The sequence below is a fragment of the Onthophagus taurus genome, chromosome 11 (assembly GCF_036711975.1).
Source record: "Onthophagus taurus isolate NC chromosome 11, IU_Otau_3.0, whole genome shotgun sequence".
Lineage (NCBI taxonomy): Eukaryota > Metazoa > Arthropoda > Insecta > Coleoptera > Scarabaeidae > Onthophagus > Onthophagus taurus.
This window is the reverse complement of record NC_091976.1, coordinates 24,907,102-24,924,242: the sequence shown is the minus strand read 5'-3', so window position 1 is coordinate 24,924,242 and position 17,141 is coordinate 24,907,102. Positions and strand designations below refer to the sequence as shown.

The 17,141-nt window shown below is 35.8% G+C and overlaps 3 protein-coding genes across 5 annotated transcripts in view; 1 reads left to right on the top strand and 2 right to left on the bottom strand.

Moving 5' to 3' along the window:
• Positions 1 to 17,141, top strand: part of LOC111429033 (cell adhesion molecule 3-like) — a 159,669-nt gene that overhangs the window by 52,216 nt on the left and 90,312 nt on the right. The gene's annotated exons all lie outside the window — the stretch shown is intronic.
• Positions 2,303 to 3,222, bottom strand: LOC139431879 (uncharacterized). The gene has a single exon (XM_071200118.1). The coding sequence runs from the start codon at positions 3,099 to 3,101 to the stop codon at positions 2,379 to 2,381; it is 723 nt and encodes a 240-aa protein (XP_071056219.1). The 5' UTR covers positions 3,102 to 3,222; the 3' UTR covers positions 2,303 to 2,378.
• On the bottom strand, positions 6,969 to 7,826 carry LOC139431985 (probable zinc transporter protein DDB_G0282067). The gene has a single exon (XM_071200314.1). It carries the CDS (start codon positions 7,803 to 7,805, stop codon positions 7,089 to 7,091), a length of 717 nt encoding a protein of 238 aa, XP_071056415.1. The 5' UTR covers positions 7,806 to 7,826; the 3' UTR covers positions 6,969 to 7,088.

Here is a 17,141-nt window from a genome sequence, read left to right as displayed (position 1 = left end):
ACACTGAAAGAGCAAGTGAGATCGGGGTAATGTCTCTGCAAAACAGACCTCGTCTGCCTTTTAGGCTTTTGCTCAGCGGGTGAAGATAAAACGTCATGATTAAGGTAGAACCTAACCGATTGAGATCCTGAAAAATAAAGCGTTATTTAGATTTCATTCTCTAACTCGAGGAAGATGAAGCATCTCACTCAAGGAGTTCCCTATTGTGGCCCTTCGATCAGAAATGACCTTAATTTCGAACTCATGCTACAATCGAGACCCTAAATAATAAAACTCCATCAAGGTAGCATTTCAGCCGCAACCCAACCCAACCTCATCTTCACCTTCAAACACCATGAAAAGAATTGCAAACCCAACATCACTTACCTTACAAATAATTGATGTATTTGTGAAAAACTGTCAAGTACTTCTTAGAGTGATGAGATGGTGGATTTTTGAGGTTGATGCAAGTTTAAAATGTATTCCTTTAGTAAACTAGTGAAATAGATCATAAAGTTATTTTTTGTAGACCGTTTTACCACCTTAATCACAACCAACCCAACCCAAACCAACACCACCTCACCTTTCCACTGCAAGAACAAACGAGATCGGGGTAGTGTCTCGGCTGTAAATGACCTCGTGTTCTCTTTTCTGCTCAGCCGGTGAAGATAAAACGTCATGATTAAGGTAGAACCTAACCGATTGAGATCCTGAAAAATAACGCGTTATCTAGATTTCATTCTCGAAGTCGAGGAAGATGAAGCATCTCACTCGAGGAGTTCCCTATTGTGGCCCTTTGATCAGAAATAACCTTAATTTCGAACTCATGCTACAATCGAGACCCTAAATAATAAAATTCCATCAAGGTCGCATTTCAGCCGCAACCCAACCCAACCTCACTTCACCTTCAAACACCATGAAAAGAATTGCAAACCCAACATCACTTACCTTACAAATAATTGATATACTTCTAAAAATCTGTCGAGTATTCCTTAGAGGGATGAGGTGGTGGATTTTCGAGGTACAACTTCGAACTACAACTAACTCATCAAGGTGGCATCTTGAACCCAACCTCAACATCACCTACCTTACAAATAATTGATATATTTGTAAAGAACTGTCAATTATTCCATTCTTACATTGATGAGATGCTGGATTTTCGAAGTTGATGCAAGTATAAAATTTGTTTCTTCAATAAACCAGTAAAATAAATCACAACCCTCGATCAGAAGTGACCTTAATTTCAATCTCATGCTACAATCGAGACCCTAAATGATAAAACTCCATCAAAGTCGCATCTCAGCCGCAACCCAACCCAACCTCATCTTTACCTTCAAACTACAGTTGAGACACTTGAAGGGAAAACGAGATTGAGGTAGCTCCTCGGCCGCAAGCGACCTTGGCTTCATTTATTTAAACGATAAACGTAAACCATCGTAGTTGGGGAGTTTGATATAAACTATAAAGAATTTATTAAATTTTATTTTAAAGCTTTATAAAAACATTTAATAAAAACATTTTAATCTAACCGTTCGTTATGAAATATTATCAAAAATAATAAAATAATCCGAATAAAAATCCCTTATTGAATTTTAGGTAAATAAAATGAACGTATGTGTTTAATAGCCTTGGCACATTTGAATATTAAACTATCAAAGTTATCGTGCAATCGTTAATCACCATTTTTTAAATGTAAATATTCTAATTGATTCAACTAGGTTAAAAAAGTGAATCCTATCGGTATCGATTGTTTAATTACTGTTTTAGTAATCCCAATTGTTCTTAATTATTCTTTTTTCTATTATTATTTTCACCTAATTTTCATGCAATAATTATTACGTAATGGATTGAATCGAAATTATTAATTATATAACTCGTTAAGGAATTAAAACGCATGCGACTCAATTGAAATGTAATTTGCATTTGTTTACAAGTTGGTGAGACGTATGAAATAACGGTTTATTAATGTTGTTATTAAAGTGCCACAAATATAGCCGCAAATTTATCGTTTTTATCCACGATTTTGTACGGGATTCATCGCGTTCCGAAATTATAATTGTGAATTACGCTGTGTCAATGTTTGCTGTGTTTTTATTTGTTTGTTTTATAAATATTAATTTCGACAGAAAGGAAGGCCGGACGTTATAATTGAAAATATTCCGTCCAGTTCAGTTCCAATCAATTATTTTCACCTTTTTTGGAGTTTGCGCCATTAAATTGACCGGATTTGCTCTCGATGTAGATTGCGTCAGACTGCATGGTTTGTTTATGCATTAAGCGCTTTCTCTTATTAAGAAAATATATAAATTAGACATAAACAGACTTTTTTTAATTTGTTTATTTCATAACGTAACAATAAAGTATTACACATTATTTATATTATACATTATTATACTTAATTAATACTTTTGAAAATAACCATATGCTTTTCCTCCTTTATGTCCTCCATTTCTTCCGTGGTTCGATCCTGTGGAATAATGTCCTTCGTGTCCTCTATGACTTTTGTGCCCTTTTTGAGCTTGATCAAAATGACCTCTGGAGTTACCACCCTTCTTTCCGGAATGGCCTTGCGAATGGCCACTTTTATGTCCTCCCCCCTTCTTCTGTTCTTTTTCACCGTTAGCAAACGATGCCTTGTAGTTACCAAACTTGGAATGAGAACCTTCTTTATGGTAGTTGTCGTAAAACCTGTGTTGCTTGTGCAATTCATCCTTGAAATATTTGTTGTGAAAACCGTTCAAATTTTGTCCTTTTTTGTGCCCCTTTTTATCGTGATGACTTGCCCCTTTCTTGCTGCCGCCTTCCAAGTGATGGGATGAATCGTAATTACCCTCGTCGTAGTCGTTTTTCTTCTTCCCGCCGTCTTCTTGATAAGATTTCGCGTGATGTTCGTTTCCATATTGTCCTTTACGACCTTTTTCGTAATTATTTTCATGTTTGTACCCTTTATTGCCTTTTTCTCCTTTTTCTGAGTGATACGCATCTTGATACTGGCTCCCACCAGCTTTTTGATAAGCTGCAGATGATTTCTTCGATGCCTCGGAAATGAGATCTCCAAAAAGCTCTGCGGAGCACAATCCGAGCAGTAGGAGACACAGGAATAGGCGAAAAACACCCATCATGGTTTTGCTCACTTCCGACCGACCTTTAATCGACGACTGTTTTATTTCGCGCTTCCGGTGGTGGTATTTATACTCCCATTTCTCGTGATAATAAACGTCCTTACCGCGCGACTTCGCGGACCGCAATGGAAATACCAAGCACCAGGGATTACTTAATCTTGAATTTACCACGCCGCCTGTTTCGAGCGGACATAAAAATATCGATGGAGCAAAAACCGTGCCGGATTATTTTTGTTGGCCTATTTGGTTCGATAATTCGCATGTACTTGATTTCTGGGGTGACATAATCCGCTTGACTATCTGTTCCTACTTTTAAATTAATTATATAAGAAATTTAAGTAATAAATTCGATTGGGTCTTTTTCTTCTGTTATATTTGTTAATCGATAGTAACTTAAGTAGAAATAACGGAAGTTGAATTTTCGATTAGAAATATTTTTAATATAACTGTTTAGCTTTATAAAGTTAATTTAATAGCATCGTGTGCTCATAAATCGTTTGATTAAAAATCAATTACTGTACCGTAAAATTTTAAAATACCAGGTTTTATTCATTCAAATTAGAGGGGAAACGATGGCCCGTTTCGTGCCATTAAATCATTTATTACGGTAAATATAATACAACGAAACTGTCGCGTTCATAAATGTTTCAGCATACGTTATTTAGCGCACGTATTCAGATTATACTGCGGCTAGTAAGCGCGTGTTATCAACTCCAGCGTACATTTTTTCGTTTTGTTCTTCATTATTATGCACTAAAACATTAGTAACTTTAATTTCTTTATATTTTCCATCTGATAATAACTTTATATAATAATAATTATAATAATAAAGGATTTTATTTAACATGCCATTCAGAAATCAAGCATTTCATAAATGTAAATGAAAGGGGGGATACCTTTTACACGTTAATGACAGGAATAATAGAAAGGAAAAATAAGCAGCGCCGGGAGTAAAGTAATTTTTCCTTTCTATTATTCCAATCTTTAACGTGTAAAAGGTATCCCTCCTTTCATTTATATGTTACTTACACGTTTAATATAATATTAATAAATTTTGCAGTTGCATAAAAAAGATTCAAATAAAAAATATGATTTCGCTTCAAAAATTGTAATAAAAATGTTTTAGATGGTGTGCATATCTCAAGTACTCACGATTCTGAGATGTCAGATCAACAAAGCGTCCTCATTTTTTGGCTACCAACATAATACTGATTGGTGGAGAAAATTCATTCAGTGGCAATAAAAAGAATTTTAAGAGTATCAGAAATGAAGATCCTTAACATAATGAGGAAAGACCAGATCAAAGAGTTCAGGCTATTGTAAGATGGGGAAGACATCGAAGGACATTTTAGCCCATAGAATGCCAAATAACAGAATATCAAAAATTATGCTTACAAGTAATCAGCTCAAAACCAAACTATCAAAGAGATAAATCTTTAGAGGAAGATCTTATCAGAAACAATCAAGAACAACACAAAGATTCTCTATTACTCTGTAATAATCAATTCAGTCATAATTTATCCTACCAGATACGTTGATGGAGCCTGAATTACTCTGGTACTTTGGGCAATCCTCAGCTACCTTAAAAGATTTCTGAACGATTCTGCAATAACTTCTTCATTTACAACTTCTTCAAGTAGCCACTATGTTGAACTCAGAGATATTTCAATGTGTTTAGAAATACCCTGGAGGACTTCTTCATGTTCTCAAGGATTCTAAGCTACTATATAATAATATATAATTAGTTCTTTCATAATTTATCCAGTCAGGTATCCTGATTAAGTTTGAGTTACTCTGAAAGATTCTTGCAACCCGTAAGAATTCTGCGTACTTTTGAATGGAGTCTTAGTTACATTGCCCTATCCTGAGCTACTTTGGAAGATTTTTTGCTTCTCTGAACGATTTTGGAATAAGTTATTAGGTAATGATTATTACAATTAATCAATTATTATCTTATGGCTAATTAAGCCGAGATCGCTTGTGGCCGAGGCTCAGTAAGTTCTTTGCGAGTCCTAATGCATAGCATATTGCGTGTAGGTCGAGCAATCTTGTTTGAAACCTTCGAAAACACCAAGACCTCTCCAGCATGTGCTACATATCCACATTACAACAGCGAGGATTTTGATCATCTTCGGAAGTAACAGTCACTTGGTCTTACGGTTCAAAGTATTATGGTTAATGGGTTCGGCCGTGGTCAGTATAGAACATGGTTTGTAACCAAAATCATATCAGCACAAATAAAAATGAAATAGTAGATTAGTTAGCATAAACAAACAAAGGAAATTCTGACAGAGTAATTATAGGCATTTTCTTCAGAACTACTCTGAAGAAAATTTTGTTAAGTTTGTTTGGTTGACTTTTACAAAACTTTTTGTCATTCTGTTAATTCTGGAATCATTTATTTGCATTTTTTTCTAACAGCTACTTCGATGAACTCAGAGCTATTTTGATAGGTTCAGAATCAGTTCTTTAAATGAGTCTGAGCTATTCTAGAAGACATTTTGCGTCCTTGAAACATTCTGATTCCGGAAAAACAAATTTATAACTTATTTTACTCAACACGTTAATGGACTCATCACGATGGGATCAGAGCTTTTTGAGTCCAACTTGCTGTGGAAGGTTTTTTCGACTTTGGAGAATTTTGATTAGTTCTGGATGAATTCTTTATGTAATTCTGAGATATTTTACACAACTTCTTACTATAACGTCTAAAATAAGACTATTATTAGCTACTCAGGATTCAAAGCTACTTTTGGAAGACTTTTATTTCTTTGGAATATTCTCATATATGTTAGAGGAGTTTGCTAATTTATTTTGCCAGAATTATTCTGGGGAAAATCAGATAAATTCGGAGGTTTTCTTTTACTTTGTTTTTATTAAATTCTTAATTAAAAAACTTTTTATAAAAATAAATTAATGTTCATATTGAATAAATCGATTTACTTGATATAGACACTTTAATATTCTATCGTACGAACAATTTGGTTTTAGTTTCTCATTTCTCTTTTAATTTGAATTCATTTTGCTTTATAGGCAATATTATTTTATAGTTCCATTAAAAGGATACACGTCGAGTTTCACGGTAATTTAATTTATGATTGTAATTATTAGCGTTTAGACAAACTTCTCTTCTCTTTTGTGCCACTTATTCGTTTCGATTTCGTTCTTCATGCTATGCGTAAATTATACATCACAATTTTATTTTGTGGTTTCTAAATGACAAGAAAAACTTGTTTGTTGTTTGCATAATGATATTCATTAGCTGTTATTTACTTTCAATGGTTTGTGTATGGATTAAAATGGTTAGGAATAATTAAAAAAATTTTGTACAACTTTTTCTTTTCCTGTTTCAAAAGGATTGGAATTTTTATAGTAAATCGTGAAAGGATAATCTAGGAAATGTTAAAAACGAAATTTGAAAAAACGATTACTTTTAATTTTCTTTGCGATTGTGTAACTAATCGAATAAATGTAGTTCAAAGAAAAATCTACCAAGCGTTGCCATTTGAATAATTTATTAAATTGCATAAAAACTTTTTAGTTGTTTTTGTTGACTCACGATCGCATTCCTTGCACAGATGTTATCGATTTCAGCTTTAACGTTTTCAGTGAATGCTTAAAGTTAAGGAACCTAAATTATTAATTATCAACGGTTTTGAAGTAAACACCTGGTTGCGAAAATCGGGCGGTGATTGTTGGGAATGATTATTCATGTTCTTGGGAAAGTCGAGCATTTGGAATTAGTGTCAATACCGATTATTATTTGAATACGCTTAGATTTTCGAGAGGCGGTCGCCCTGGATAGGAATTAAACTAGGAATGCAAAACGATTTTCTGGTTTACTATTTTCTAAACAAAGATACCGAACCAGATTTATTTTGTTACTTTATTAACAACATTCAACAATGAACACAATTTGTGTGTTTGGCTACACGAATATGACTGGACTGTACCAAAATTAACAAAATAAATATTGTTAAGAAGGGTTTAGTGTTTTCCACCACTACTGCTGGAGAATCCCCATTCTTTTCCTCCTTTATCTCCTCCTTGTTTACCATAATCTTCTTCGTGACCATGGTGGCTTTCTTGTCCATGGTGTCCCTTCCATCCTTTGTGTTCGTCGTCAAAGTGTCCTTTGTCGTTGAATCCTTTCTTACCGTAGTGATCTTCGTGGTGTCCACTGTGATGGCTTCCTCCCTTCTTGAAACCTCCTTCTTCTTCTCCGTGGTGTCCGTGTTGTTTACCGTACTTGGAGTGATGTCCATCGTTGTGGTCTTCATCGTAGAATTTGTGGTTCTTGTGATAATCATCTAAATGAGATTTGTGGTGGAATCCTTCGGTTTTTTGTCCCTTTTTGTGTCCTTTCTTTTCAAAGTCTTTGCCTCCTTTGTGACTCTTTCCAGATTCGTGATGTTCGCTGTAATGGCCGCCTTCGTCGTGCGATTTCTTTTCGTGTCCTCCTTTTTCTCCGTAATAATCTTCATCGTGGTCTTTACCGTATTTTCCGTGATTTCCCTTGTCGAAGTGGGAATAATGTTTTCCGCCTTTATCGCCCTTTCCACCATGGGATTCATGATGGCTTCCATGTTCTTCATGACCGCCTTCTTCTCCAAAACTTCCTCCGGAGCTATGTCCATGAGGAACCGCCACGGTAACGGCAACTAAAACCAAGAGGCCGAGACAAACTACAGGTAAGGTTCTCATTGTGGTCGCGATGGTGATACTGTTATCGTGAACGTTACCGTTCTAGGTATTTATACGGTCCAATTTTTGAGCAATCCGATTTTGAGCAATCCCTTCGGTAATGCGGCTTTTTATTCCGGTTGTTTTGCTCCTGTCGCGTCGTTATGTAAACAGGTGCTTTCTCTGGCTGATTGGCCGCGGCACCGATTGCGCAACCGCGCAAGAAACCGTAATATTACGCAGGGTTGCGGTCGCTGCACGGCAATTTTGCGAATTACAGCGTTAGTTCCGAGGATTTGATACATTTGTGCAATTTTCGCCGATCGCGGCCTCCGTGCCAGCTATAAATATCGACCGGAACTTCGCCAGTACTGCTTTTGAACACGCTCATCGCGCCAACCGCTAATTGAATGATGTGTTTGACACTTTTGGCGCATCATTACTGCCATTTTGCGTCAGTTATCCTCTCCATATTCGATCCGAAACACTATTGAATTCGATTTTGTAAGTTTTAAAAATGTTGAGTTGTAAAATGTTTTTGTGTCTACGTTTTCGTGAAATTTCTTTATCAAAAATAGAGTGTTATTAGCCCGTATGAACATTCCATTCGACAGTCGTCGCATTCTACCGTAACAGTACGGTTAGAGCCAAAGCAGATTAGCTCAGTAAATACAAAGGTTAATGTCGCAAGTCCACCCCGTGGGGCTCAAGGGTCCGTACAGGCTGATAATTAACCTATACACGGCCGACCTCATTCGGATTGCGCCGGTAAAGTAACGTTCACGCCTTGGTTAACGAGCAGCCGGGTAACTCGTTACTGTTTTCCACACGCGAACAGGATAATAGGGCGCATCCTGTTACTGCCGTCCAAACGGGGACGCCGTATGTAGATTACGAAGGCGTCGCGACGCCACCACTACCTGTGGGAATAGCGTATTATTTTCCCACATAGATGGGAACGTACTGGCTAGGGAACATCCTTTCGCCGGACTCTGATAGAGTCGCTAACTTCATGAAGTGAAAATTCTAGTACAAATATTCGAATACGACCAGAAAGGAAAACGAGATACAACTCCCAATTGTTAGAAAGAGCTCTAAAATTACGTAGATATCTTAATCGATATAGAAACGAATATAAACTTTCTAATCGCTTTTGATTTGCGTTTTTTAGTATGAAGTGTGCGTGAGGCCATTTCCATTTTATCTATTTCCAGTGAACGGGAATTGTTAAACACACGAAATTGTAATTTATATATTAGTCATGCACTATTATTCGCAATTTTTACATAATAAAACATTTAAATTGTAATATACCCTATTATACAACAGAAACGTTTATAAATAACGAGAACGAAACAAAAGTCAATTTTGTATTCGTTAAGTTAGACAAAATTATATTAAACAATGTTACCCCGACGCTATTTTAGGAAGTTAATTAGAATTTAAACGAATTTGTTTCGCTTTGAGGATTTAAATTGACTCGCGTTCTACACTTGCGATAATTTCTATCAAATTAACTAGCGCTCGAAGTGGCTCTATTCTAACTACGAAGTGCTTTTCCTTGTAAGGTCCTGTATACGATGTCAATTAGTAATATCCAAAGTCAGAATTATAGGTAACTTCTCAGTACAAACTTGGAGATCATACGAGAATACCGTTATGTTAAAATAGCGTGAAAGATGCATAACGCATAAAACATAAAGAAATTTAAATGTTGTTTTAACGTATTTTGTAGAAACTAAACGTGTTTGGTGTGGCAGGTCGGATTTGGTTGTTGTATGACGAGGTCACGGTTGGAAGAGGAAATGAATTATGCCAGGAAAACGGGAAAGCTCGCGCGAAAACGGCGTCGGGCGATACGCGAACGCGTTGAATAAATCAGTTGCCGGAATGCCTGAATTATCGATTCTCCCGTTGGCGTATATCATATAAATTACCTCTGGGTGGTTGGCATTTCTCCTGTTCCTGACACCAACGTGAATATTTTAACGAGATATTGGAAACCTCTGTACGGACCCGTTAGTCCCTAATTGTCATAGCTCCGAAAGATCGAGTGGGATCGGTTCCAAAGGTTTTTCTGAAACACCTGTCTGATCGTCTCGAAGCGAAGGAGATTTGGATAATGGACGTTTGATTCCCGTTTTTGGCTTCGTTCCCGTCGATTTAAATCAGAAAGAAGTTTATCTAGGTATAGCAATTTATGTTAGTTTATAAACGTCCCAATTGAGAGCTTTATGTTAAAATTATGTTATAAATGTAATTTGTAACAATTCAGTTTTATTCTCCATTTTAAAGTAGAAATACAGTAAAATATCGATACAACGAATTAATACGGGGAAGAAAATATCTGTCATAGCCAAACCGCTATGATATCCAGATGATAGCTATCCACACCGTTGCATTCTGTATTAGAACTAATACTAGACCTAGAAATAGAAACATTTAGAACTAATAACTACACTCTGCAGCTATGACGTACAGTCTATAATTTGCTATCATTTGCTAAAAAGCTTTCATATTTAATCTTTATTCTGCAGATAAATTTGGGGTATGTAATGATCATTTGCAGCTACAGTTTACTGTATGGACTTCACATCTTGCCGTCTGTAATCTGGTGTTAGAGTGAAACTATAACATGCTATACGTGGTATGGAGCTGTGGTGTGCAATTTGCATGCAGATATAGTGCTCAGTATGCAATCTGCAGCTGTGACTTATGACTGTAATTCAGCTACAGTTTGATGTATATTGTCAGTATCTATAATCTACAGCTTTCAGTTTATGGCCATGGTTAAAACACTAACTCATACCACTATTGTACCTGTACAAAAGTAAAAAAGGTATTTAAAGCAAAGAATAAAGGTAAGAGAAAGAGGGGAAGACCTATAATATGCAGCTATCAATTTTATTTTGCTTTTACAGTATGCTGTCTGAAGCTTTCATATGCAATTTTTAATCAGCAGATAAGTTTGTGGTATGTAATGATCATTTGCAATATGCAGCTAAAGTTTACTGTATGGACTTCACATCTTGCCGTCTGTAACCTGGTATGGAGCTGTGGTGTGCAGTTTGCATGCAGGTATAGTGCTCAGCTTGCTCAGTATGCAATCTGTAATTTATAGACTGTAATTTATAGCTATCAATTGTAGTCAGCATCTACAGTTTGATGTATATTGTAAGTAACTATAATCTACAGCCTACAATTTATGGCCATGATTAAAACACTAACTCATACCACTATTGTACCTCTGCATTGCACCTATCATTTGCAGTCTGCTATTATGATGTATAGTTTCTTATGATGGAAGGATAGATTTAGACATAAATGCAATAATTAAGAAAACTAACAACGTATATCATACTCTAATATAATAAGATAAAATTGAAAGTGTACGACTCGGTGGCAATCCCAATATTAACATATGCCAGTGAGTCATGGACACTTCAAGATAAACCAGAAGGAAAGATCACAGCAATGGTATTAAAGTTTTTACAGAAAATAGTGGGGAAGACTAGAAGTGGATCAAAAGGTGATAATCACCAAAATAGAGAGAAACTAAACTATCCACATAATTAGAATGGAGCACAACACAAAAGTAAAAAAGATATTTAAAGCAAAGAATAAAGATAAGAGAAAGAAGGGAAGACGTAAGAAGAGGTTGGGAAGAAGAGAGAGAAGATTCTAGCAGATAAAAGGGTATTAGCCTGGAACCGGAGGGATTGGATGAGCTGGATGGAGGAATAGGAAAAAGATTTATCCGACACCATCAGGCAAAAAGATCAAGAGAAGAAGAGGAAGTTTCTTATCCTTAGTCTGTAGCAATGGGGTGCAATAACTAGTCTGCAATTATGGTATGCAGTCTGCAGACATAGTTTGGGGTATACAGCCTGGAGTTATGAGTTTTACTTAATAATTTGCGGTTTATACTCTGTAAGGGAATGCAATAAGTAGTCTGGAGCTTTAGTTTATAGCTGTAATTTGCACTTTTCAGAGTCAATATATAGGTAGTTTGGAACTCGCCTGTAACTACAGTGCGCAATATGTTATCTATAGTCATATATAGCCTTCTTCATTCAACCTAGTGACATTGTTCAAAATTTCCACTATAATAGGTTGACTTATGGACTAGGATTCCGCAGAGTCATAAATAAAACTTACAGTCTTTAGTCTGAAGAGATGGTTTGTTGGTATGACTTGCAATGTCTAATTTGCGACTATCGTTTTTTATAAAGGCAGCTGTTGCAAATATACAACAACTGGCACCTGGTGGTTCGTGTGACATGATTGAGCATGGAAAGAATGATTCTTAACAGCATAAAATAAAGCAAAGTAAACAGTCCAAGTTTTCTCGTTGCTAATTAATTGTTGGATCTTTTAGCTCATACATATCGTTTGAGTCTATTGTAATAAGTTGATTGATAAATCAGTTGTGCAAAATGTATGTTCTTTCCCTCAACCCAAAAGCAGCTATACAAGCAGCAATCTTACAATTAGACGTTTCGTAATTCCATTATCTCAAAAGTATTTTTAATTTTTTTTCTCTCATATATCTCGAAACAGCACCTGCAACAAAGGAACTGTTTTGTTGTCTCATTTGGTAAAATTCATCTTATTGAACACAACATAGACTTTCAAGGAATTATCCGACAGTGTATGCTTAGTTTCAAAGGAATTTATGAAATGATTAATTTCAAATTATCTTGTACGTAGTAAATATTTCAATTCATCGATTTTACTTTTTTTAATATATATATTGATTTCGCTTTTATTTCAAAACACTCAACACAAAGATATTGAAGTTATAACATTTTTTATTACTCACACCATTACATCAACTTTATTATGAAGAGGGAGATAAAAATAGAACGATGAAAATAACTCGGTTTTACAAAAATAACCCCCTAAACCAGGTGAGTTTGAATCCATTCGTCTGACCAGGTTCCCTGGAGACCTTACTAGGGCTGGAGAGGATTTTTCACTTGATATAAATATTCAAACATCTTCAACTGAATGTCTTTCTACCAATCTTTTCTGTCAGCGGAAGATTTGCAGTAACTTTTTCGTTTGAAAAGAAATGTTATTTTGGTATTATTTTAGAATATTGGTACTTAAATTCGAGATAAAATTGGATGATACGGTTCTGAAAGGATGAAAGACAAACGTTCCCACGTGTAACCCTCAGAAAAACCTCGAGGAAAATCGAACGGTAGCCGCCCTTTTCGAGTGATTTGTCCCCATCGACAAGGGAGAGCGCGCCACGATAAATCTGAGTAACAAATCCGTTAGGAACTAATTCGAACGTTGATGCATCTATCCGGAAGCGGGGAAAAGTTCCCTGAATTTAAAATAGTTCGGGCACCGATCTTTGCGGCGAAGTGGCCGCTATTTTGCCTCCGTTAAAAAGGTTAATTAATCTTCCCCAACGTGCCGGCCGCATTATTCTTTTAAGCGTCGCTTTAATACTCTCTCACCCCTTTACAGGGGGGCGCCGCTGCACCAACACCGCCTCTATTTCACGTTTTTAACGAACCGTGTCACGGTAGCATTTCCATATAGAACGGGTCCACACGGTTTCGCCCCCGCACCTATTTCGCCCCCATTTTAGTTCCCAGACCACCGATAGGTGGCATTTAGCGTTCGCGACCCTCCGTTAGGAAAAAAGGGGCCCAGTGGAAATGGCTTGTTCGCGAAATTGTCCCGCCGTGGATTTAATGAAAATCGCTTTTTTTTCTCTACTGTGTTGTGCGGTTTTTCACGAATGGAGATTTTAGCGTTCTACGATGTATATAGAGGGGGGAAATTCCGGAACAAAGATCAATCCTAAATAGTCTTTAGACCCGTTCATTTTTCAACGTAAAATATGAATGGTTTTCGCTTGTTCCTTGTCTATTATTGCCTCTTACCATTAATATTCTTTTAATGGAAAGCTTTTCGTTGTAAACGCTTCAAGCTGGAAGACGCTTTTTTGTACAAAAAATGGTTTGAATTCTCCAGCTTCAAGATGTTTTAGTTGACCGTGTGCGTTGTCTACGCAGTAAATTACGACGAACAATCGATCGAATCGCGGCTTCCGCAAACTTGAATAACGACCTTATTTCTTGCGACGTCTTAGCGGAACGAAGCCGGCTGTACGAGCACAAAGCCACTTTGTTTAGAGCAGCCGCGCCAGGCGATTGTCATTACGGGAAGTCCTTTGTTTCTCAGCTTTGTCGTCGATTTTTCCTACGGTTTACTCGGGCGTCGAGGCGAACATGCAAAAACGCCCTTGTCTCTATTATCCTAGAGAATTTGCATCGCTACAGTACGTTCGGCGTCTTCTTACCGTTTCAATTAAATTCTGCTACGAGAAACATCGTCTTCTATTATGTGCAAAACAAAATTACGTTTTGCAGAGGGAAAAAAAAATGAATAATTTATTTACTTAAAAAGATATTCCTTTTAATTTAAAATTTTGTAGGTGTTGACACAAATGAAAATTCCAATGAAATTAACACATTCTAAATTTCCCAATTCGTGGAAAATGGCACGGTTAATCGGTAAGAGTAAAATTATGAATAAACACCCACGGCATAATTTAAAATAACATTGTCCTACTTTCACGGTAAACACCGCGTTAAATAAATATTCATATTGAAAGTCCGGCGTTTGAATAATAAGATCGTTTGCGTAGGCACTAATATTGCCCCATCATAAACAACAAAAACCCCTTTAAAATGATGTCCGAATATAAACGGCTAATATCAATTATTTGAATCTACTTGTAGTTGTTTATTTGACGCGTGCACTGTACGGAATGAATTTATTTGAACAGCGGAAAGGAGAAAGCAATTTGTTTGCAATTTTAATAAGTTCCCAAGGGAGCTTAAAGAAGTTGGGGAGAAAGGAAAAGGCACTTCTTGGCTACTTCAAAAAGGAGCAACTTATTTTTCGCGGCATAATTTCCTTTAGTGCTTCATAACGTGCCGGGTGATTCAAAGAGGCTTATATATAATTCTAGAGGTTTCTAGATTCCTGAAAGTCCTTTAAATATGGGAATTAAACGTCTTTAACTAAGCGAATATATTGCAATGTAAATTGTTTTTGGTTATTATACGATTATGGGTTTCAAAATAAAATTGAAGCAAATAAGTCTTCAAATCACTTCCTCAACAGCTGAACTCCCATTTCTAGCAATCATGTTAATTTCGCTTTTACGAGAGTACTTTATTGTTCTTAGAAAACGTTAAATTTTATGTCTTTAGATATGTGTGTATTTTTCAATTGGGTTATTTTCAGTATTCTTTTGACGTACGTTCACATAAACACGCAAAATAATACAGGTTGAAATCGAACCGTAAAAAGGGGCCGGATTCCGGGTTCTATTTACTTAAAATTCCCGTACACAGCCCCTTGTTTACACACAGGTATTTCGAGCAGCGCGCCTCGTTCTTATTTATTTACTCGAATCGAGACCGAGGACACCACTGTTTTTCTTCATTCAGAGTTCGACAATTACTCGTTCTAAATAAATACGATAGAATTGCGACAGTTTTATACACCCCCGGGATAATCCGGGATTCGCCGAGATGCATTAGGCGAAGACCAGGCTCCATTAGATCTAAATTTGTCAATCGAACTCTAATGATACTAATCTCGCAGTGATGGGGATCTCATTGATCCTTCTGTAGTCTGTGCAGATTTCCCGTTCTTAGCGTCTCTCTGTGTATATTTCGCAGAAGGCAAAGGAAGTTCGATGCGGCGGGGATGAATCCGGAGGCGGTGGGAGTTGTGCAGGATCAGTCTGACGCCATTAGTTCGCTTCCTTGTTAATCAGGCGGGAGAGCAATCGAATTACGGCGCGTACAAACACGGGAACCGGGACGTTGCTCGTCGTGCGCTAACGCAATTACTGTTTACTATAATGGATCTGCAGTGAGACAACTCAGGCGCAAATATCGCCATACGCAAATCCTTTCGAATTTCTTTTTCTTCATTTTTGAGTAGCGTTTGCCTTTTGATGTTATACTACTCTTTAAGATCTCCGGTACGGAGCAACTACGATTTGTAAAAGACACTCCACGTAACCCAGCAAAGAACTCGCGTAATTTAATATTGAATCCAAACTGGGTTAATGTTGCTAGTCCGCACTCGGTTGTAGCCTCCAATTAGAGAGAACTTTAAATATATTTTTGCTTGTATATGTAAAAAATTTACATGATAAAGAATATTATACGGTACTTATTTTACAATGAAGTGTAACATCCTAGATAATGAAAATGCAGAGTTGTTCTTTTTTAATCTTTAGCACTATTATTATAATTTTCATAAAATTAATTAAAGTATACACTTTTCAATGTACCAAAACCGTTTATGGGAATCTTTTTTACTGTTTGAGATAGAAAAGTTTGATCTTAACAATCTTTCATATTCCAATTTTTCAGGCTTAAAAGCAAAAATTCGTACAAAATGTAATTCCATGAGAAGTCTTCATCAAATTTTTAAAAATTATTAATTAAAAAATCTACTTTTCAATGCACCAAACCGTTTTTACAAATCATTTTTAGTTCTTGAGATAAGAATGTTTGAACTTGATAGAAATCTTTAGCAATTTAAATTCTTACAATTTTCTTTGCTTAAATTCAAAAATCTCTGCAAAACCTATCTAATGATCAATCTTAAAGGAATTGTTGAGAATTATTAATTAAAGTATACTCTTTTCAATGCATCAAACCGTTTTTGATAATGTTTTTTACTGTTTGAGATAGAAAAGTTTGATCTTAACAATTTTTTATTTTTCCAGTTTTTAATGATTAAATACAAAAATTCGTAATAAATGTAGTTCCATGAGAAGTGTTCATCAAATTATTGAAAATTATTAATTAAAGTATCTACTTTTCAATGCACCAAACCGATTTTGCAAATCTTTTTTAGTTCTTGAGATAGAAAAGTTTGATCTTGACAGAAATCTTTAGCAGTTCAAACTCTTACAATTTTCGTTGCTTAAATTCAAAAATCTGCAAAATCTATCCAATGATCAATCTTAAAGAAATTGTCGAGAATTATTAATTAAAGTATACTCTTTTCAATGCATCAAACCGTTCTTGGGAACCTGTTTTATTCATGGAGATGGAAAAGTTTGATCTCAATAATCTTTAATTATTCCAATTTTTCATGCTTAAATGCAAAAATTCATAATAAATGCAATTCCATGAGAAGTCTTCATCAAATTATTGATGAAATAATATCTACATTTCAATGCACCAAACCGTTTTTGCAAATCTTTTTTAGTTCTTGAGATAGAAATGTTTGAACTTGACAGAAATCTTTAGCAATTTAAATTCTTACAATTTTCGTTGCTTAAATTCAAAAATCTCTGCA

Coding starts and splice junctions, on each gene's coding strand:
- LOC139431985 (XM_071200314.1), bottom strand. CDS start 7,805: ATGAGAACCTTACCTGTAGTTTGTCTCGGCCTCTTGGTTTTAGTTGCC.
- LOC139431879 (XM_071200118.1), bottom strand. CDS start 3,101: ATGATGGGTGTTTTTCGCCTATTCCTGTGTCTCCTACTGCTCGGATTG.